Here is a 23,876-nt window from a genome sequence, read left to right on the forward strand (position 1 = left end):
TTGATTAGCATAAATATGTAGTTGAGACGGTGAACCGAATTTTTAGGCCGGCGAATTGTATTTTTTTTTCGTGCCTTGGATCGGCAAAATTCGCCTTTCGCCGGGCCTAAATAAGACCCCTGGCTTGTTGGTTCGGGATGGTTGGATATTTTCTTAACTGGTAGTTAGTTTCTACTACCCTTCTGTTATATTATGTTATTTGATCAAGCTGTTGGAAAAGTTCTTTTTCAACGGTACTTATTTTTCAACGGTACTTATTTTGAGTTGAAAGCAAAAACTTAAATACCGATTTTCAGAACACGGTCGTTTTATCATAATTTACTTGCTCAAAACTCGATGCTTTCCTTAGGTTAAATAGAGGAACAGATGAGAGAAATTAATTTTTGACCCCTGTGGCCGCTGGAAGTTTGTTCCCTACAGGGGTCTCCCGGTGACTGCTTATTCGTGAAGAGCTAAAATTGACGATTTACGATTTCTTTTTTATAGTTATGTAACATAAAAAGTATAAACGGCGAAGTGATACCTATTCATTTCGTCTTGTTGAATTTGATCTATATTGAACCTTTCTTGAACTTTCGGTAAATATCAACAATAATCAAGGAAACACAATAATAATAATAGTTACCCAGTTTCAACTTTGCAAATCAACCAAGATGAGGTGGCTGAAATATAAAATAAAAATCACCAAACAACTTAAAGTAGGTATTTCACACCGCTATTGAGCTATGGGAAGAATATGTCTAGCCTAGCCTAGCTTAGCTGACCATTACGTGGATAAATAGATATGAGCCCTCCGAATGCATTCGGATCTTGAGCTACATTCGAAAGCGCATTCATCAATATGCAGTTTTTGAAAGTGCTGTTTTTGTCAAGCACCCAAAAAGACCAATGAGACAAGTGAGCATGAACACGAACGTATAACTAAATAATTAAACTCATTTCACTGAAGATGGGAGTGGAGACGCCATGAATACGAAATAAGAATATAGACAACTCTCATAATAATACTGCTCTATTAAATTATCGAACACTCTTTGGGGGGGGAGATAAAACTTTCCAAGTATAAAGTTGAGTAAGTGTGGAATTTTTGTTTCTTTCCTGAGAACTTCTTTCTACCCTAGTGGTTTGTGTATGGGGTAAGTGTATATTAATTGATTGTGAAATCATGATTAAAAGCGGCAATATCATTACCACTGGATATCCTCTTTTTCCTTCAAAGAGGCTGACTGAAGTAGGCTCCTCATAAATACAACTAAAGCTTTCAACAGTGTTTTCCCTTTCAGCATCATCATGTTTCGACCAAAGTCTGTTTCAAGATCTTTTTTTTGGTCTGTGTCCCTAGAGAGCCTTACCTCGATGCATTGCGTTTTGGAGTCTCCAAAGAAGAAGTGAAGAAATGATTTCGTGCTCTAGCCCTCTAGCAGCGTCCCACAAATAAAGTTCTCCGTTTTTTGACAACTTTGGAAATTCTAGGAATATTTCCCGTAGATCTGAAGAAGTGTGGGGTGGTTGTTCTTCCAAGAGAGATTTTTTACTCGACCAAGCAAAATTGTGTCCCGTCTAATTGTTTTTCTTGCAGATTTGAGAAGGTCCATGTCTCAGAACCATAGAGAAGAATCGGTTCCATTATTGTTTTGAATGTCTTTAAGGAGACTATCAGAAGAAGAGATCAATACTCAGTCCTTGGGTCTTTCCATCGATTAAAAATGTTCAATGCAGACTTCGATTCTGGTTATACTTTTTGGGACTAAAGGGGAAAAAAGCGTATGTGCTTTTTAAGAGCTTTAAGGGTTTGGAAGTAGGCTGAGAACATAACCTGGAAGTCACTAAACCCCTCCCAAATCGAAATATCTAATGAAATTAAAGTGGAAAGGCTGAATTCGTGAGTCTCGCTTGAACTTAAAATTTCGTAAAACGACCAGTATTGTATTCCAGTTTCCAAAGTTAGGGATTGTTCGCAATATGATGAGTCCGGTTTAAAGAGCATTCGAATCGTGAAGATTTGTTTCAATTGAAAGATTCGAATAGAGTATGTCAGTCATTTAAGAGTACAGTTTTTTTGGTGTTCGATTGTTTTTCTAAGTCTGTGATGCGCAATTTTAGTCCAGTCTGCTGACATCTGCTAAAGGATTCGTGCTCCTTGTATACTACCTGCCGCATGTCTGTAATTCAGACTAAATCTAAAATGTGATCTTGGGAGAGTCAATCTTTCTTTCAAAATAAATGAAACGCTTGGTAATGAAAAGCAAATCCATTGGAGTAAAAAGAATACACGCATACAGAAAACAAGTAACACAAACATCTGTACATAATACATCCACAGACCCGGTGGAACAACCGTAAAAGTGGGGGAGGCTGAAGGCTCAAAATGAGATACAACTCGCTAGGAATTTGAAGAGAAATTCCTTTACTCAAAATGAGGCTGAAGTCTCCCCAGTCTCCCCGCTTCCACCGGGCCTGATCCAGGGAAAGCCCCTTCTTCTCGAAATAGTGAGACCACAAGTGGTTATTTAGTGATTGAAAATCAAAAGGAAATCAATGCGCTTACTAGTTAAACAACTTTTGAACAGCTTCTGGCTAAAGAATTCAGCAAGTCTAATAAATATTGCCTTGAAATAATAAATCATTAGTGAAACAAAAGGTTTGAAAAAATAGGTTTCAATGATGCTGAAGCAATCGATAATGATTTCAAATCCAGAACTTTTGAAACCTGCCATAAAAATCTGTACCCATGAAAAATGTCAATTTATCCTCATTGTTATTGTTCTTCCCCCCGCTCTTTCTTTAGGCTGAAGCCCATCTTTTGGCTGGAGTCGAAACACTTTTAGACGTAAGTAAAGCTTTCATAAAAAGTTCCTCAAATCTTCTTTTTCAAGATCGAATCAAAATGGCTAACGTCAAAATGACGTCAAGTCAAACAACTATGCGTAGCGAGAGTAGTTAACAAGATAAAAATTATCTGGCTTAGAATTTAATCAGCCCCGAAAATCGATGTTTTGATTGATTTTCTTTGCCTTTGACCCTCCCACCCCCTTGCGTCAATTTAACGTTAGTCGTGGGAAGCATCGATATGTGAGTGACCCCTTAATTACGGAACTGGTTTATATGGGATAACTGAAAAGACCCGAATATCGTTCTTGTTCTAGAGACTTCTAGATATCTCATTTGCTTTCTATAGATTGTAGCTGTGGAGGAGAAGCGAAAAGATTTGGTCACCAAACAAGAACAACACAACACCAATATTGTGGAACTTAATGAAGACCTCAACGCTCTAGAAGGTACGATATTTATCAATTCACGGAAGTTCTCTGTTCATGTCGGTATGTAACCAAAGTTCATTGGCTTTAAGTCCACGTTCACACGCTACGTTCCGTTTCCCTCCGAAACACTGTGTGAACGTCAAAATTCGAAACGTCAAAAAAGAAGACGTTACAAAGCAAAACAGATCGAAACGGTCTGCTCCACTTTTTTCATCGGAACGGAACTGCTCTGTTTTCTTCCTCCGAAACGTTCCCAAATGAGTATGAACACTTCCTATCCGTAACCAATACCACACCAGAGCGAGCATGGTCTAAGTAAATATTCTGTTTGTTATCTTGTGAAACCATGTCAGTAAATTAATAGTTCCCTTGAGAGAGGTTTCCACATAGTAGCTTAAATGAAGTACTTCGACGTTGATCTCTGATTCATCCACTATTTGGCGAAAAAACTCTCGGCTAATTCCAGATTCAATTTTGCGGGGTCCTAAAAACTTTAAAGTACTAACTTAAAGTTTGAAATTTGATCTGGCTAATCGACTTGCATAAATGGACAGGGAATCTGCTTCATTGATCTGTAATTTGGCAATCCTACCTTGTGAACAACTACAGGGAACCGTTCGAATAAAGTTACTTTGTTACACATTTCTTTGTTTTGTCATTAGTCGGAAAATCTGACGCTTTGAAAGTGTTTCACTAATTATCTAATTGCTCAACTATCGCAAGGAAGGAAAAAGAGAAACAAAAAGATGAATTTTTTACAACTTTTAATGATATCCTTCTGAATTATATATTCTAGACAGGTTAGATTGATGGAAAAAAGTAACCATAAAAAGCATTTTTAAAGCTCCTGTGTTCATGATCAAAGACTTTGATTGATCTCTCTATATTTCTTTTACTGCAATAGACCTTATCGGAGTTTTTGATTTTTCTAAAAAAGCGATGCATTGTGGGATTGTTTCGAGTGTATTACAATAGAATTCCCTCGAGGAATTCCTAAGAGATTTCTATTGTAATATACTCGAAACAATCCCACAATGCATCGCTTTTTTAGATAAGGTATATTCTTTGTTTTTCACTATAACTCGAAGTCTCTATCTTCTTTCAGATCAGAAATCGTTTATGTTATCATCTCTTGGCAAGGTGGACGATATTCTTCAACGTGTACAAGAACTTGAAACACAAATCGAGGTAAATTATTTTTAACCCTTCGAATTTATGTCGTATCCAAGTAGATTTCTCATGTATGAGCAAAATAAGATTCGCCACTAAACTGCACAACGATAATTCTCAATTAATCGACCTTGTACATGTTTCAGTATTTAAATTACGTCCCGAAAAGTTGTTTTTGATTTGTGTCGGATTTTACAGGTTGTATTTGACAAATGTCAATGGCAATTTTTAACACATTAAAGGTTTTCAATTAATCCTAGACTAATCACAATAATTAAGGATCGTATTTATTGAACATATTTCTAATAGTAACGTAGTGATCTCCAAGTATCAAACAACAGGCTCAGCGTGACTTTTTTTATTTGACCTGAATATTTCATATTCGTAGTTGATTGAGATTTATAAACGCTCTTTAATTAAACGAGATTTCTTCTGGCTTTCGGAAGTCTAGTTGGAAGAGACTAGTCATTATTGAATATAGCACTTGAATTCATTAAGAACAGAGGTAAAATGAACCAGCGTTCGTACCCACACGTATGTATTTTTTACACGAATGTTTTGAAAAAAGTTATCAAAAATGACTTGTTCGAAAATTCACGTTAGTTGCATTCGAAACGGACACATTTGAACCACATGTATTTGGACAACTGCAAAAAGTACATATGCAAATGTCCAAGATACAGATATACACTTTTTCGACCGTAGCCGCCAATTGCCGTGCGACCGTAGCCGCCAATTGCCGTGCGGGCATTTTTTGTCCGCTTTATCCCACTAAAACCGTCCCAGTCCTTTTTTCGCGCCTATAGACAATAGAAAAACGTGTCAAAAAAGGATCGGTTCGAGTCTAGTGGGATAAAAGTGGCACGCGCCTGACCGCGCGACTACGGTCGAAAAGGTATATTAAAAATACATATTATACATTACGTATTTCCCGTTTTAGATGTATTTGGATAATTGCGAACAGTTGCGTTTGATGCAAGATGTGGCAATCGTGGAAGAATTGCCAGAGATACGAGATAGCATCGAGTTCTGTGAAAACATGGTCGATACACTTCAAGATGAATTGAATGGGCTGAGAGGTGAGAATACATTTCGGCTGTTAAACTTCGCTCTGAAGTGAATAGATTTGAAATGAGAGTGAAAATGTATAAGTGAAGCAAAATTTTGATCGTAAGGGTTTCTGCTCGAAACTTTGATGGAATTTGGATTTTTAGGGTTCTAAATTTTATGACTTTTAAGCTTTTGGGGAGTCAAATTGACTGAGTTGTTATTTTGTTCTTGAGAAGTTTTAGCATCTTCCAAACTGGTGAGTGTTTTCTGAAATGATTTTCCAGCCAGATTGACTTAGATAGGCTTACTAGGTTATTGTCTTCATAATCAATTTGTCATGTAACAGTTAAATCATCCAAATTTCTTTCAGCCAAACTGACTGAGATGGGTCAACTTGAACAAGAAGACGCTGATGAGGAGGTTGGGATCGAAGAACAGAAGCGGAAGAAACAAATGAAAGTCATCGAAGAACTGATCATGACAGAAACGAATTACGGTAGTGACATTTCACAATTGTTGGCTACTATGCAGTCGCTGGAAGATCTGGTAAGGAAGAAAGGGATCTTGTTAAAGTTTCCTCAAATTAGATACCAAAGAAGAACCAGTAATCGTTCGCCCGGGGGGGGGGGATTCCTAATTTCGAACCTTTAAAGTGATTAATTTAAAAATTATTGGTCTGGGAAAAGTTATTGAAATCTCTTTAGCTTTAAAGGTGGCTGACTTTTTCAACCACTTGAAATTCTTCCAATTCCAATATTCGCCTTTTTATAAAGGATCGTGCTTAGAAAATAGCTCCAGAGGTTCTTTTCCATTTTCTAAGCTTTTTATATAAAGTACGTTTAAGAATAAGTACTAAAACTGGACGTAAAGATTAAAGAACGGTGTATTTCTTCTCGATACTTTAAGTTTCTTGCTTACGCATTCATCAGTTGATTAGAAAACTAAAACTAAAACTAGACCATACCTTGGATTAAAGGTTCCCATTTTTTTCCTAATTTGACAATTTTTTTCACCACAGAACGAGAGTGAGATTGATACAGAAATACTATTCGGTAATCTGCCCAACATTGTTGTTCTGTCCGCCAAACTCTTGCACCAGTTGACCGATATTGACCTTGACGATACGCAACACGATAACATCATGAATTCCATTGGTAAGTTAATGTCACGTGATTAGTCCTGGGTCTTTCATTGGTAGTTGAGATGAAACTGTTGCAAGGACTAAGCGATAATCATGATGAATTGAATCCTCTGATATATTGATATTGAAATCCATTTTCAAGACATTCAAAGGACACGTCACACTGTCTCTCCAATCTACACACACCCACTTGTATCAGAGTACCCTCATATGACATGGGTCACTGGCCAATTACTCTAAGGTTCCGAATAAAAAAAGGAAGGGTCAAAAATATAATAAGGGATGCTAATTGCCGGGGGTTGGAAATAGTATCTCTGAAAACCCCATAATGAGGTAATATATACTAAAACTAGGCTATTTAGAGCAACCTGGCGTCCTAAGAAGAACGAGGTCCGAAATATCTCGAAAATTGATAACCGGGGAAGGAGTTTTTTGGGACCTTAGAGTATGGAATCAGGGCCTCTCACACGGAAGCCAAAGATGATGACCAATATGACACTAATTCTAAAAGCTAGACATTATTAACTTTCATGAAATTTCTCAATTTTACACAATTTTACACACGATCTCTCTTTCCATTGTTCTCTTTTACATATACTTTCCCTTCACTTTCAGCCCAAGCATTCGTGAGTTTGTCACACGAAATGAAAGACTGCTATGCATTATATTGTCGTAACTATGACGACGCTCAAATGCTCAAAGAAAAGGTAATAGAACGCCTCCAATTCGCTATTCTTCGCCATGAAAAGATGATAATTGATAGCGTAAACCTATTACTATTGCAAGCTCGGGACAATACTACTTTACATCGATCAATATTTTACGGTATCGCCTTAAACAGATCTTTTTGTCCCATTTTACCTCTTTCCTGTAAATTTGAGTTTTCTGTATTATGCTGTTTAATAGCGTGTTCAACCACAAAAAACGGATAAAGCTCAAGGTTTTTCTTTTAATTTTCCTGTACAGTATGAACAAGACCCAGTGGTGTGGTGCGCTATCGCCAACGCAATCAACGAACAAAGGTAACTCCTCCACCAATCTTAATTCATGTTTACTGAAACTACTGTGAAATTCGAATCACCTTGGTATCTCAATGCATACAGTTCAACCTTTTTGCAGAAGGGAATCTCTTTAAACTTTCGTCATAGCCTATATTGCAGGGTGCCTACTAGAGGCTAACTTTTAGAATTTAAAAGATATAGTGTTGTTCATCGAAATCATTTTAATAGAGAGTTAAAACCCCGCCTAGTGAGGTCTAGAGGTTGTAGGAATTTTCTTTAAGGAATATTCCGTTCAGCTCGTAGATAGCCGAGCCGACTGGCCCGTGGCCGTGGACCCCGCGAAAACAATCAAAAGACTGGTCTAAAATTCCTAGATCACTGGGCTATCCATACTCTGTGCCAGAGTGTATCTCACGCTCTCCCTTTGTAGTACACTCCTTGCGCATTGTCTGTTTGATAAAAAAATTCCCGTACGGAGACCTCTGCGACGAGGTATTATTTATAAATAGCGACACTTCTCTCATCTTTACCCCTCTCTCATCAACACTCCATCGCAGCGGTCGGTTTGAAAAATCTCAAATGAGAAAAAACAATGACAACAGACCCTCTACGGCAATGAATTTTGAAATTAGCTGTAGATACTGGGTCTGTGTACGACAAGGCTATCCACGGTAAATATCGACTTTATCCATTTATTTTTCAGTGAAAACGGCGAACCGGGCTTCAACCTTGGATCTTTCTTAATCAAGCCTGTTCAACGTGTGTTGAAATATCCCCTTCTTCTCAACGAGCTCTTCAAGGTAAGCCCACAAGCTCCATTCAGTGAGGAGTGTTGAATTATCGTTATCTAGAAATAAATACCATAGTTTGCAACCCCAAAGAATTTCTTGTAGAAAGGTGGAAGTTTTCAAAAAGGGGGAGGTTCAACTAGAAAGGGTTTAACACGTTAGCAAAGTTCTTTGAACCCATCTTTCTAAATTTCTAGTTTTGCGTCTTGGACTGGGTTGAAATTCTAAAAGTTTTCTTGCCCGCTTCGCTCTCAATCTATTTTCACCTCTTTTCAAGCGTGAATATACTATCATCTTAGTCAATATGAGTGGTGCATAATGTCTTGAAAGTGGGAGAAAAAACCAGACGACACCCCGAATTTGAGGGGGGTTCCATCAAATTTTAAAAGGGGGTATAACCTAGAGTTGGGGGTTGCTCTAGACTAGGTGGGAGTAGTAACACCCCCTTTCGAACTATGAATACGTAGGTCCACCACCTAAGCCAAACGTTTTTAGAAAGAGAACAAATCAACTTCTCAAACTCTAAAGCTAGAAGCTTCGACGATGGTTTGAAAATTGAAACTTAAAAAAAATATCACCCCCGGAATCACAAAATAAATATAGATTTTAAAAAACAAAAAACTTCCTTCAATTTTTATTCGAATAATAAATAGGACTGTTGTCTCTAAAACCCTATCCAGTACTGACCCCATCACTTCTGCTACACTACGTAGACGTAGACCCTGCAAAATTTATGGATGAGAGCGGTTTTTATGACACTGTAATTATTGTCTTTGTTTTATCAAAAGATAATGAATATGTCTGCACTCCCTCATACATTTCGCTTCGCCTATGCACTATATCATTAGGACTGTTGACTCTTAAACCCCATCATTTCTGCTACACTATAGAATCATTTAGAAGAGGGAGACACAAAAAATGAATTAAAGAGAGCAGTTGATACAGTCACTGATGTTGCTACTGCCATCAACGAATTCAAACGGAGAAAAGACCTTGGTAGGACAATCTTTCTTTCTTATAGATAATGGTGAACCCTTTTCTTTTTGAAATCGACAGCTTTGGCTATCATTTTGAGACACATCTAAGAGATCGTCAGGAGGATGGACGTTATACTCTAGTCTTTCTTTTACAGCTCCTTGATGGAGATGTCTCATGCATTATATTGTCATTTTTGTAAGGTGCAATGTGGTGAGTGGTTTAAGGCGTCACTACCACAAACTAGGGGTTCCCAATTCGAACTCCTCTGCTCCTTCCATTGTTCCGTTCAGTTGCTAGATCGCCAAGCCTGTTGGTCGTGTACGCCGTGAAAACAATCTAAAAGAGTCCTTATTACTAGGCTATCCACGTAAAATATAGATTTTTGAATTCTCCTTCAGTGCTGAAGTATCGAGAGACGGAGGATGGTATCAGTAAAAAAGTTCAGAAATTGAATTGGCATTCTGTTGCTAAGAAGTCGTCAAGGATTAACCAAAAGATAACACAATTCACTGGATTCAACTCTCAGGTATTTATATTTATGATAGCATTTCACTTTCATTTATTCACCTATCAACCCTTAGCGGCGATCACCTTTTAGGGGACTGGTAATAAATTTCCAAGAACTATTTTTTCTTGGCGCACAACATTTTTAGACTACCTCTAAAACCGACCAAGGAAAGTCCCGCCAAAACTATTACAAATGACACACCTTTCCTGTCTCTGCGTTCGAGTGCAACCTTAGACGATGCTATCGTCCGTATAATATATTATTATGATTATGATATAACATAATTTGTATATTATAAAACGTAATATGTTTCGCGGCGGATAGAGTCTGTGTTTACGGACGATATCAATTTGGCGCTTTTCTTGATTTTATCTTTGCCCTTACCGACCTTGGAGAAGGGTCGGTGAATTTTGCGGAAAATCCCTGCAGATTTATAGACGAACTTGGTAGAGAAAATCAAAACAACACAAAATCGAAGGGAAGGATGCAAGTAGGAAGTGAACTTTATCCAAAAAATGGTTGTTTTCTTTGAGCATGATGGTTCTGGGTCTGGTGAAGAAGAATGTTCTTGTAGGATAATTTGGAGGCTGAAGATAAGACGCATTCATCTTTAGCTTTTATGACAATATTAGTTAGAAGGGATTGTTTTCCTCAAGGCCCACAAACAAATTCTAACTTTGATTTTTTGGAAATTTTATTCAACCTGATGCCTGACACCTGAAGTAGCATCTAAAGGTAAGGTTTATATTCACTGGATTTCGCAGTTTCTTTTATGGTAGCAGGAATCAGTGTCAGTTGAGACTGAAATATTGACTTTTTCCAGTTCTGTCAAGAATAATTTTGTGCGCGCAAAAAATTTTCAATCTCTGTAAAGTTTTTCTAAGATAGTCTAAATTTTAACAGATTTTACTTCCTGTTTATTTTTTTGTTGGCTTGATTGAGTTTGATGTTTAGCTATCTTTTTATATTTTTTGATAGTCATTTTTTCAGCTTGACACTTGAGTGAAAGTAGTGGTACCAGCAATATTTAAAAACCATGGTTATCTAGCATATTTCAACCAATGGCAATGCATTTCTACAAAATTCAACCAACACCTTTCACAATATCAGACTGACACCTTCCACGGTGTCTAAAGAAGACTTTCTGCGATATCTAAACAACATTTTCCACGGTGGCTGATCAACACTTTCCATTATGACTGAAGGAATAACCCTCCACGATATCTGAACAACACTTTCCACAACATCTGAACAACGACACCTTCTATGATACAAGAGCAGTACTCAAGCATCTTCAAATATCTGAACAAAAAGTTTCTTTTTGACTATATTTTTAGCAAGCAGCTGGTTCGTTCAAAAACAGCTTTTCTAAGCCTTCAGAGGTCTATGTAAAATTTGAACCAAATTTTTTTAGGACACATTTCTAACATTACATCATCAGAAAAAATCGTATCGAAAAGAATCTTTTTTCACTTCAAATTTCCACATTCTTCTGGAGAAATGCAAAATTATATTGGCCACCCAATCAGACTTATACACAGAATGCAAGATATAAAAATTTCTCCTGACCGTAGGGTAATTCAAGGTGAAAACCTGCAATCTTTTAATAAATTTACGGTGAAATTTCAGCTAATCACCATGTCATTATTGAAAGATTAACAGTTTTTCACCGCCAATTCATCTAAAAGGTCAAGGTAATTTTTTTTGATTTTTTCTTATGATACTGTATACCGTGAAGTCTGGTAACTTGCATAGCCATCAAATGACTGACCAATCAAAGCAGCAAAATTTCAAAGCAAATGAACTACGCAGCTCCGCTCGCACCTCTACTCTACAATTTTTTATTTTGATTTAACTTTGTATTTTAATGACCAGCCAGGTCACTCATTTAAGGGTTATGCATGTTAGCCTCCACTGATGTATTAAGTTACCCCGATCTCACGGTAGTTTACAAATTTCATCTAAAATTTTACAACCATAATCCTGCGAAAACACAAATTTTGTTTGAATTTTGTAAAAAACTAAAAATTTATCATAATTCCTGAACCAATGATCAAAACTACTTTAGATTTGAAATATAGGGTCACTGTGATGATTGAAATGTATTTGTAAGGAAAAATTCCCCAAAAAATCTGTGGTTCAAATTTTCAATTTTAGACCTGAGGCCGAGAAGGCGTTTTTGACTGAACCGGATGTTTTGCAAAAAATACCTAGTCAAAATAAAACCACGTTTTAAATTTCTTTACTCAAATATCCTTTATATCATCCAAGTGACAATTCCATAAAATCCCACGTAAAAATGAATTGATTTATTCAAAATTTTAAAAAAGATAACCAAAAATATGAAAGAAATTTCATACATTGATTTTGGCATGACAAATTTCCCCTTGAAAAATTCCTTTCAATTTTTTTTTTTAAAGAGTGATAATTTTTGCATGGTATATGGATTGTGTCTAAGACTTTCTTTTTGGACCTACCCCGGTGGAGGTCCTATAAATTAACCTTTGTCCGTCTGTCCGTCCGTTAGTTACCAGCTTTTCTCATGATTGGCTAATTAGTTTTTCCTGATTTTTTGCACAATGATGCAAAATGGCAATGCCCAAAATGTGACGGAGCCCGATTTTCGAAAAAAAATTTTTTGGGGCAAATTTGGGCCAAAAAACGGCTAAAAAACGGGTTTTTTGGACTTTGTAAAAAATTGGATCATTAATTTTTTCTGATTTTTTGCACGAAAGTAGGGTACCATCATAGGTATAACATGGCTCAAGCAGATTTTTGCAAAAAAATTTTGTTGGCTCAAAAAACGCATGTTTATCTATAAGAATCACTATTAATAAGCATACATCAATGTTCTTAGTCAAATTACTCAATTTTTTTATGAGATAGATGTTTTTTCTGCTCATGAGGGCTTACTTTTGAAGAATATGTGTGTTTAGACAGGAAATCTGGGTTGCTTGGCGTGTTTTCATAGAAAAACTGGCCAAATTCGATATTTTTTTATAAGCACATTATCAATTACTTAGGTATTGGCTTTTCTCGAGATTGGCTCTTTCATTCTTTATGATTTTTTACACAAAGATGCATAACTATAAACCCTTGAATGTGACAGAACCTGATTTTCGAAAAAAAATGTTTTTGGGCAAATTTGGGCCAAAAAACGGCTAAAAAACGGGTTTTTTGGACTTTGTGAAAAATTGGATCATTAATTTTTTCTAATTTTTTGCATAAAAGAAGGGTACTATCATAGGTAAAAGATGACTTAAGCAGATTTTTGCAAAAAAAATTTGTTGGCTCAAAAAACGCATGTTTATCTATAAGAATCACTATTAATAAGCATACATCAATGTTCTCAGTCAAATTACTCAATTTTTTTATGAGATAGATGTTTTTTTTTTCTCACGAGGGCTTACTTTTGAAGAATATGTGTGTTTAGACTGGAAATTTGGGTTGTTTGGCGTGTTTTTATAGAAAAACTAGCCAAATTCGATATTTTTTATAAGCACATTATCAATTACTTAGGCATTGGCTTTTCTTGAGATTGGCTCTTTCATTCTTTATGATTTTTTACACAAAGATGCATAACTATAAACCCTTGAATGTGACAGAACCCGATTTTCGAAAAAAAATGTTTTTGGGCAAATTTGGTCCAAAAAACGGCTAAAAAACGGTTTTTTTGGACTTTGTGAAAACTTGGGTCATTAATTTTTTCTAATTTTTTGCATAAAAGTAGGGTACCATCATAGGTAAAAGATGGCTTAAGCAGATTTTTGCAAAAAAAATTTGTTGGCTCAAAAAACGCATGTTTATCTATAAGAATCACTATTAATAAGCATACATCAATGTTCTCAGTCAAATTACTCAATTTTTTATGAGATAGATGTTTTTTTTTCTCACGAGTGTTTAGACAGGAAATTTTGGTTGTTTGGTGTGTTTTTATAGAAAAACTGGCAAATTCGATATTTTTTATAAGCACATTATCAATTGCTTAGGTATTAGATTGATTGGCTCTTCATTTTTTACGATTTTTTGCACAAAGATGCATAACTATAAATCCTCGAATGTGACGGAGCCCGATTTTTGGAGAAAAAAAAATTGGGTAAATTTCAGCTAAAAAAACGGCCATAAAAGGGTTTTTTGGACTTAGTGAAATATTGGACCTTTGTTTTTTCTGATTTTTTGTATGAAAGTAGATAAAAGATGGCTCAAGCAGACTTTTGTAAAAAATGAATTTTTCAGCTCAAAAAAAGCATCTTGATCAATAAGAATCACTATTAATAAACATACATCAATGTTCTTAGCCAAATTACTCAATTTTTTGGAGATGTTTTTTTGCTCACGAAGTCTTGAATATGAAAGAACAAGAGCATGAAATTTTGGTTTCTAAACGTTTTTTTTATAAGAAACAAACGACTAATTTTAATAGATCGTCACTATTTGTGTTCTGATTGATTGTTTAATGGTCACGTCACGTAGATATCAATTATAAACGTTTTATATGCATAATCCAGGTAGGTCCATCAAAGTATCACTCGTTTACTTTCTTTATAAAAAAAAACAAAATTTAAAATATTCAATATGATTCAATTATATGATAATTGTAAATAATGCCTTTTATATACAGTAAATACCCATATTGAATACAGAAGGGCAAAATAGCAACTATTAACATATACAGACATATAGCAGTTCATAAGAAGATAAATAAACAAAAGTCTTTCTTAATGGCCATCTTGCTAGGAATGGTTGCTTTTTTGTCCACAATTCAAGTTGGTGTCAACATCATTGGAAAGGTTTATATACACCTTTCTAAAAATAAAAAGTTTTAGCACCTACTTGTATAATTTTTCACTATTTTGAAACTACCAAGATTATTTTGAAACTTTCATCTTTTTAATAGCTATCGAAATTATATCAGTATATGACAACTTGGCACAGGAAAAAAATTAATAAAATTCACCTTGACTTTTTAGTGAATTCACGGTGAAAAGCTGCAATTCGACAATTCAGAGTGAAATTTCACCTTTTCATCTTGAATTATTAATTGCGGCTTTTCACCGTGAATTCACTAAAAAGTCATGGAATGATTTATATTGAATTTTTCCTGTGTTGGACTTGGTTTTGGTAGACTATAAGGTGGGACCAATTTGATTTGTTGTTTTACAGGCACACCACGACCGAACCTAAAATTTACCTAAAGCTTGCAGTCTGTAAAAAAACGACAAATTATATTGGCTTGCTTAAACTATATCTGTAGACAAAAAATCAAAACCAACAATTATGCCTTTTATGAAAATTTAAAAAAAATTCATAAAGAAAAATAATGCATTAAATTTGTAAAAAAGCTGTTTGTGATTTGAAAAATACCACTCTTCATAAAATTTTCCTAGAGCAATTAGACAAAACATATACCACATACACTGTAGATAAACCTGGTAGATGCAAGTTTGCATTACGTAAAGATGAGTCTTTCAAAATAAAAATAAAAGAGAAAAATGCTTTACCTCTTCTTCTCTCTTTTATTTATAGCTTTCTTGAAAAAAATATGATATAGACTTGCTTGAATCTGAGTTAAAAATAAATTCAAAACAAACCATTTACATAAAACACCTTGTTGCAAAGAAGTTACAAAATAAAGTACTAACTAATAGGCTAGACTCAAAAAATGCTAAAGAATTGCACAAATAATTTCCACACCTACAGATTAACTTTCTGTCGCTATGTTTTGGAATCATTTTCCAGTCGGGTCCATCTGTATTAGCAGCAAGAATTGGTGGCGGCAATTCCGGCCAGACCCGACTGTTTGTTTACATTTGTTCGAACCGGGCTGGCCGATCACACCGCTAACCAAAATCCAAAATTTCCGCTTTTCTACCGAATTGATATAGTCTAAGACAACAGCTACTCCCGTAAAAAATTCCCGTCTTCACGTTTGTTCCGCTTAGATGAAACTCGTCTTAGACTATAGCATAGTCTAGTGCAACCTTTATGCTTGTACTTGCATACTTTTCGTTACACTTTCCATGAAATTTTAAATATTAAAACTCACGTAGACTAGTAAACTAGTCGCTTATTACTTATAACTTTATAATAAAACTGTCAATAAAATAATGTAAACACTAATTAAATATTCAGCGCGCGTGAGAGAAAAGGAAAATAATTCAGAAAAGAGACGCAACTTCACCCCTTCGATTCTTTTTATTTGGAGATTGATTTTTTGTATATGGGTCTGTTTTCAACGACTAATTTACTAGTCTAAAACTCACGCCACGGAACTCACAACACGGTGGTATACCTCAAATTTGTTTTGACTCCTTCGGCTTTTCTTCTCTGTAGACTGTAGATGAGAAGTTTAACGAAGAAGAAAAACGTTTTCGCGCCATCGAAAAATTGATCAAAACCATTCTCAAAAATATCAACCAATTCGTTGAGGACTTTAAGGTAAGTTTTCTCTTAATTTAATTTAACACTGCACGGTCTCTAACGATAGAGAGTATAACTTCCAGTCTAACAAAAGATCAAAAAATTATGAAAGCTGTTTTAAACACCCCTGCTTGGCAATTGATTAGATCAGAGGAATGTAAAGAGATGGAAAAACAGCTTTTCTGATTACTCAAAGTTCAACGATCACTTCTATTGAAAATTCTATTGTAAAAACGTTGATTAGGTCATTAAATGAAAAGACGGCTCGCCATACAAATCGGACGGTTTCTACATGATTTGACGATAAAAATGAAAATTTGTTTCTCCTTTTTTGCCGATTACTAGTTCAATTTTTAAGAATAAGGAGCAATATTTTTACCAATGTATAACAAAAGAAATTCTTAAGGCAATGATATTAAATTGGTTCTTGTAAAACTGTCAGAAGTCGAGTAAAATCAAGATTAAGTTATAATTTTCTCGAGCTCTAGCTTTCCATATTATGGTGCGGTCATGATGCGGTTATATCAGTAGAATCGCTAGGAAATTCTGAGCAAGAAGATATAGGTACCTTTTCGTATAGGAGAGGTGTACCCAAAATATAAGCCCTAAAAGTTTGCGCATAATCAGGCTTGAAACAAAAGAATTTTGTCACACCACGCTAACTATGCAGATTTTTTATAGCGACAACAAAAGAAACCTATTTACTCGACATAAACTCCCTTAAGGGCAAGAGACCTGGTATATGACGAGCCGTTTTTCCATTGTTTTCAAGAAGCTGTTTTTCCATCTCTTTACATTCCTCTGATTAGATAGAGCATTAGGAGAATTTTATCGAATTTTATTTCGGACATCGACGGGAGTACTAGCAGTGTTTTCTAATACGACGCATTTATTTGAAGTAACGCTTTTACGTTTGTTTGTTTTTAAGAAACTAGTTTTACCAAGCAGCCTCAATGTTTCTTAAGAAATCGGCCTTTTGAGCCTTAAATATTTCTTACATGTTTCTAAACTTTTTTACATAATCAGTCTTATGGAAGGCTGGATTGGAAGGAAGGTTCTTAAAAAAGAATGAATTAAAAAATGTTTTTTTCTTATTCTCAGCCTCAGTTTCTTAGATGTTTCTTAGTTTTTAGGCATTCTGAGCCTCATGTTTCTTAAAAGTGTGTTTCATAAAAAAAAGTGCATATCAGTCCCTGTAGTAAGCTCATTTCTACCTCTTTCAATCACGCAGGAGAGCTCAGTGTTCGAGAGACAGTGCGCAGAATCATTCCATCAATTGCTAGAAGGCGAAGACGCGAATGAAGAGATCATCAGTGGATATAACAAAATGTTCAAAATCACTGACACCTACACGGATGATATGGTAAGAATGCTCTCTGAGGTGGAGTGTTTTTGAATCTTTTTGTCACTAAGTGCTCCTTTAGCATGCTCTGCTTCGTTGAGAATAAAATCTTCAAAATAAGATCTATACGAACGCATTGGTAAGAATTCCGTGTGCGTTTTGTCTCGGATCATTGTCTATTCTAGTAAACTTTGGTTTTGATTTGTTTCTTATTTGCAAAATAAATGGTTTAATTGATTTGGAGATTTAAAGTTAGCTACGGTCATGGGAAGTGCTGCGGAAGAAAACGCCAATGTGCACCTCAGGGCCACCAGTAACGAATAATCACAATCATTTCTCTTTGAAGAATTTGCGAGTGTAGTTAAGTTATATAATTTCAGAAATAATAAAAGAAAACATTTGATTTCCATAAGGAATTGAGTTTCCGAAATCGAACGTTTACTTTCGATCATAGTCGCGGAAATTACGTCCATTAGGCTAAATTGGAGAAATTTTCATAAGCATGTCTTTTCTCTTTCTAGCTAACCTTCATCAAGCGACACGTAACAGATCCACTCTCACAATTGATGCAGTTATTTCAAGCACCCTTCCGTCTCATACAGAAACGACACGATAAATGTCTTGATTATGATCGAGTGAAGAACAAATGGCAACGAGCCAAAGATTCCAAAGAAAGAGATAAAATTAATCAGGTGTGTTGATCTTCTGTTGATTACTCAAGATGGGACCTTCCCCAATTCGAACTCGAACGGGGAATCTTATTTGTTCGAATTACAGAGAGATTCAAATTATAAAAATATATATTAAGAAGGTTTTTCCTTAATGGTGACTGCGAATGATAGAAGTTCGAATAAGCGAGAGTCTAATATAGTACATTTTAATCAAATCACCGAGATGGCTGAATGTCTGTCTATTGTGTATATGTGTATATTTTATAAACGATATTTCGACCTCTTACGTGTCTTTTTCAAGTTCCCAGTCCCCATTCAAGTTGCATATTTTATAATGTATATTCAAGCAAATGATCTTTTCGCTCACTTACATGGGGTCTATGTACATTGCAGCTCATGAATTTGGCAATGCCTGAATTTCTGTTGTATCCACTCTTTAACATTTATATCATTCTCGTTTTTTACCAAAAGACCGAACAAGAATTGCAACAAAGTGAGAACGTTTACACTGCGTTGAATGCACAACTACTGGAAGAAATGCCCGTTTTGTGTCAAAAGAGTTCTTCCTTTGTCATGTATTGTCTACAAAACTTCACTGAAGCAAGAAAAAGATATTTCACTAAAACGTTCTTCGAATTGGATGCTCTGTGGCAGGTATGTCTTCATATATGACATATTACTATGCACATTACTTTTTGTTTAGAGATCCGTGAAAGTGTCCAATTTCCATAATTGACTAAACCTCCATATAGCCCTCTATAAGCAAGAACAGAAAACAAAATCAGTTAAAGACTTTCAAATTGGACAAACTTCATAAAAACGGCATACTCGATCTAGTTAAGAAGTCAACAAGTGCTTATAAATTTTATTCCAGTCGACTCAGAATTAATTGTAGATTTCAGAATTGTATGTCCGCTCAGAAAATTATGCCCATTTTAAGTTGTGTATTTTCGACCCGTCTATTTTGAGCACGGCTGCTCACAGTCTAGAATGGGCTATTCCAGAAAAAATTTGTACCCCCTATGTTGAGGAGGTCTTTTTTTAAAAGCTGCCCCCCCCCCCTGGATACTCGATCTAGTTGAGAAGTCTGTATTTTTGTAGTGTATTTTCGACCCGTTTATTTGAGCACGACTACTCACAATTTACAATCTGCAAGGTTTCCAACAAACAAATAACTCTTTTTCGTCATAGTTACCTTTCCTGAAGAGAGATGCCGAAATCTTCGAGGTCCACCAAGAACGAATACAGGTTGCTTCCGATAAATTGAACAGTCTAGCCTACGTTCCCCTACTATCAAACAAGGAGCGGAAAGTTTCGACGCTTCCACAGGCTACTCCACAACCACAAGATCCACAAACAGTATGTATTATTTTAATTAGCTGGCACATTACCTGTACACCATCAAGCCACACAATGTGTAATCTCGGACCTAATCCCCTTTTCGACTTCCTTCGATCTTGTTATTGTCGGATGTGTTTGTTAGCACGCTCTGTGCCCTTGAACCGATTTCTCTCGGCTTCTGTACAAACAGACACAGCCATGGCGTTCTGAATTTAGAACGCCATGGACACAGCCAAACTTCTGTGTTCATTTTTCCTATTAATTACCTTTTAATTAGCATCTATTATTTTTCCCCATCGCAAATTGTTTAGTTATCTTTGTATCCTGCTTCATTTTCGACCCTAGTTCAACTAATGTGTAGATCATTCATTATCATTTATATCAAGTTTTTTCTAAAAATTCATGATATGTTCCACTGCAATGACTTCACAGAATTATATAACGTTTCTGGTTTTTCTCTAACCAATACGTCACTTGCCACCAGCAATCAGCTGTTGTAAAAGGGACGTAATGTTGGAAGACGTTACAGGGGTGTTTATCCTCAACTGTCAAGTTTTAATGAAAAAGCTAGTTGCTCGCTACATTTCTTTCCGTCTAAAGTTCAGAATTTATTTCTAATACCTGGCTACTTATGAGTATTATCCTGGGTCACAATGTAATTAGCGTTAATGACTTATTTAGCAAAAAATATCAATATCATCATCAATTCATTCTTGATTTTTAGAGTTTCTTTGTGGATTTGGATTCTTCAAAGCAGAACGTGGAACTGGACCTCACTCCGACTTTAATCGATATTAACAACGACGTAGAAGCGCCAATAGGAACACTACTGGATCTTTCAGCGACCATATCTGAACCATCCGTGAATTTCGATGGAGATTCCATTCTCGTGCCTGATAAGGTATATTATGAATACTGACATAAGTTTAAACTACTCTTTAAGTTTTTGTAAATGCACCATATTTTCAGCCCCATTAGCCTGTCTTTGTTTAATATTTATTGGTTTGGGTTTATGCTTTATAATCATTGCCATGAATGCTAATTGTGTTTTTTTCCAGGAAAAAAAATCCATTGGGTATACAATGTCTATACTGTCTATAATGTCTATACTAGATATCGCGGCTTCTTATTTTCGCAGTATAGTTTTTTTTTATCTTTTACAAATTCAGAAACATGGGGGTTTGAATTTAAAAGTAAATGGAATCCACGGGATTCCTGTACAGAACAATGCGTAAAACAAAAGGTCGGACCTCCTCGATAAGTGTACACGGTTTTCTTTTTCTAATTCAGCCCAACTGAATGTGATATTTTCTTTAGCTACACGCCAGCAGCCCAACAACACCGACCAAGACTCCTCACCACGCCAACTCTGACACGTTCACCGTTTTATTCGATTTCCAAGCGGAAAACAATTCAGAAATCACTTTAAAAACCGGAGCCAGTGTTAAAGTAATACGGAAATGTGATAAAAGCGGCAATGACGAATGGTGGTTAGTAGAACACGAAGAGCGGAAAGGATATATACTGGCATCATATTTGAATCCGGACACGACTTTTAACGGAGATGACCAGAATAATTTACAACAACAAAATGAACAAACATCTCATGAATTATCATCAGCTTCTTCGAAATTTTATTCTGTTGAAAATACAAGCCAAGAAAATACAGTTTCGACGTCCATGTTTTATTCCATGCCTTCGCCGACCAAAGACACTGTAAGTATGGAGGGCCATCTTGGTGTAGACTCTGAACAAACAATCAATGATAAAACTACTCATCCTGTTGGCAATCAAACTACAGATGACTTATACATATTAGAATACGATTTCGAAGCGTTGAATTCTGGTGAACTGGGCGCTAGAGAGGGACAAATAGTTAATTGCTTAGCGAGACATGATCAGAAGGGAAACACTGAATGGTGGCATGTCGAGTATGATGGACAACAGGGATATATACCACGTGATTATTTGACTTTTCTTGATCGAAATCAAATGTGCTGACACAGCAATAATAGGGAGGTTGAGTATCGATAGATAGCTATAAGCGAGGTTAAGCACGGCTTTATTTTGACTATAGATCAATACCGTAGGCCTGTACATAACTTGGCAAAGCAAACCATGCAAGTGAAATCTTATGTAGAGGTCTACGATATCGCATTGAACGATCTAGATAAACACTTGCTTAAGGGCTCTGACCATAGTGAATTTTTCATAATTGCCGTGTTTAAAATGTGTTTTCTGACTGATGTAACCAACAAGACTATGGCATGTTATACATTTTCTGTTAGACAAACTATTCCTGAATCTGAAAATTCAAAAATTGCATTGAAAAAGTTTGATGAAGAAGAAAATGAAGACTTTTGCGAGGAAGAGTATTTCAACTTTGAAGAGCTTAGTTTCGGCGAAGAAAAAACATTTTGAAAAATTTTTCGCTGTAGATGGTGTATCTTTTACCGAACAATAAAAATTTTTGCGGAAAATTTTTGTAAATTCTTCTTTGTCTCGAAATCTTCAAAATAGTGGTTTTTCATCAATTTTTCATCTGGATTTTGCTTAAAAAAACAGTCATAACTTTTGACACATCTTTTTAGAAAAATTTTCCGCAAAATTTAAAATAGTTCAATTCTTTGCGGACAGTTTGAAAAAAGTTCGAAACAAAAAGGTTAATTACCCATTAAAACTTAGCACTTTTTATAAAAGAAGGTGATGCAACATATTACTAACGTCTTTTTAAAGTTCATAACGTCATTTTAGCAATTAAGTTCTTAATTACTCTTAAGGGATTTGATTAAAAAGCAATTTATAAAGGCAATTCTTTGTTAAAAGTGTTAAAGAATCTAAAACATAACTTTTATGTTCAGATACTAAAATCAATTTTCTGACTATGGTCAGAGCCCTTAACCTCGCTACATAGATAGCGAAGATGAACGGAAAATAAATACGAAACTTGATTGGTTAAAACTCACTAGCCTAGAACTTTTCCGTTCGTCTTCGTTAAAGCAGTAGACTTGACCTTTCCACTACACCGTCAAAATAATAAAGTTTCTCTTTCATCGGGCTACAATCACTGACCTTTATATACCCTGGACCAAGTTTCTCAATCCCGGCGAAGCAAAATCTTTGATCGGAGTTTTTTGAAAAGTGGTACCCTAATGGCGGTACTACTCAATAGCGGTGTAAATGCATCGAGAGCGCTAGATCTACTTTCCCTCGAGAACTTTTGATGATGTAGAGCCGTTAGACATTAATTTTTAACACTGCAATGGCTTCTTTACGGGTACTAACTTCGGTCAAAGATGGCGGATATAGCTTGGTCCAGGGATGTATTCAGTGTGTGAACAACTCTCTGCAGCTCAATGTTCCTAAGTCTTGATCATTTTCCCGTTTGAAAGAGGTTAGTAGAATCTTACTTCGAAAGAGGAACATAAAACCGTAGTCTCGAAGGCATTTGTTAATAATAAAAGAAAAAGGTCGATTTACTCAGTTTTGATGACGTTACCAAATACTCTCGGGTACCTAATAGCCGCCCCCCCCCCGCTAATTAACTTTTCGACCCAGGACATTCTTATTCCAACCCCCCCGCTTATTAATTTTTGGGAAAATGTTTTTGAAAGTTCCCTCTTTTGTCCTAATTCAGCTGTATTAGCCTCCTTTTCAAAAATATTCCACCCAGGACATTTTTATTCCAACCCCCCCCCCCCGCTTATTAAGTTTTGAGAGTTTTTCCTACCCCCCCCCCCGCTTATTCCAATCCCCCCGGCTATTGTGTACCCGAGAGTACTTCTTTGGGATTCCTGAGGCTTCAAGACCGGGTTTTCGTACTGACCAGGTTTAAAACACTATCTATTGGCACGGTACCAGTTTTTGAGAAGGGTTGCAAGGGCCCAATATACGGCCGTTGTTTTTTGAAATTAAAAAATGTTAACGAGTCTTTGATCAGCACATATAATGCTTTATTCTTAAAGGGACATAACAGTAGTAAAATGTAAACATTGCGCGAAACACGTGTCATTAAAGAGGACAATTTAAATCACGTGTCCAAAACAAACTTGTAAAACAATTGAAACAATCAAAATCAGCGATGTTTGTTTTTATTTTTTATTTTGACATGTGACATTTGTTTCGATTTTGTATCCCGCTGCATACGGTTTGTTTACAAATTTCGTCAGTACTTTTATGTCCCTTTAATTTTTGGAATTGAAATAA

At 35.8% G+C, this 23,876-nt stretch overlaps 1 protein-coding gene across 1 annotated transcript in view; it reads left to right on the forward strand.

Annotated features, from left to right (window-relative positions):
• LOC136816108 (dynamin-binding protein-like) overlaps positions 1-21,724 on the forward strand; it is a 37,697-nt gene extending 15,973 nt beyond the window's left edge. The window contains exons 8-25 of the mRNA XM_067072547.1: positions 2,789-2,830; positions 3,179-3,278; positions 4,366-4,448; positions 5,371-5,509; positions 5,851-6,026; positions 6,499-6,634; positions 7,237-7,328; positions 7,588-7,643; positions 8,326-8,422; positions 9,301-9,406; positions 9,787-9,914; positions 16,230-16,334; positions 17,548-17,679; positions 18,180-18,350; positions 18,801-18,983; positions 19,521-19,688; positions 20,395-20,571; positions 20,988-21,724. Of these exons, the coding sequence (XP_066928648.1) occupies positions 2,789-2,830; positions 3,179-3,278; positions 4,366-4,448; positions 5,371-5,509; positions 5,851-6,026; positions 6,499-6,634; positions 7,237-7,328; positions 7,588-7,643; positions 8,326-8,422; positions 9,301-9,406; positions 9,787-9,914; positions 16,230-16,334; positions 17,548-17,679; positions 18,180-18,350; positions 18,801-18,983; positions 19,521-19,688; positions 20,395-20,571; positions 20,988-21,671 (2,775 nt within the window). The 3' untranslated portion in view covers positions 21,672-21,724. The remainder of the gene's footprint in view (positions 1-2,788; positions 2,831-3,178; positions 3,279-4,365; positions 4,449-5,370; positions 5,510-5,850; positions 6,027-6,498; positions 6,635-7,236; positions 7,329-7,587; positions 7,644-8,325; positions 8,423-9,300; positions 9,407-9,786; positions 9,915-16,229; positions 16,335-17,547; positions 17,680-18,179; positions 18,351-18,800; positions 18,984-19,520; positions 19,689-20,394; positions 20,572-20,987) is intronic.
• Positions 21,725-23,876: the final 2,152 nt, after the last annotated feature.

This window comes from Clytia hemisphaerica, unplaced genomic scaffold, assembly GCF_902728285.1.
Source record: "Clytia hemisphaerica strain Z4C2 unplaced genomic scaffold, Clytia hemisphaerica genome assembly, whole genome shotgun sequence".
In the NCBI taxonomy this organism is placed as follows: Eukaryota; Metazoa; Cnidaria; class Hydrozoa; order Leptothecata; family Clytiidae; genus Clytia; species Clytia hemisphaerica.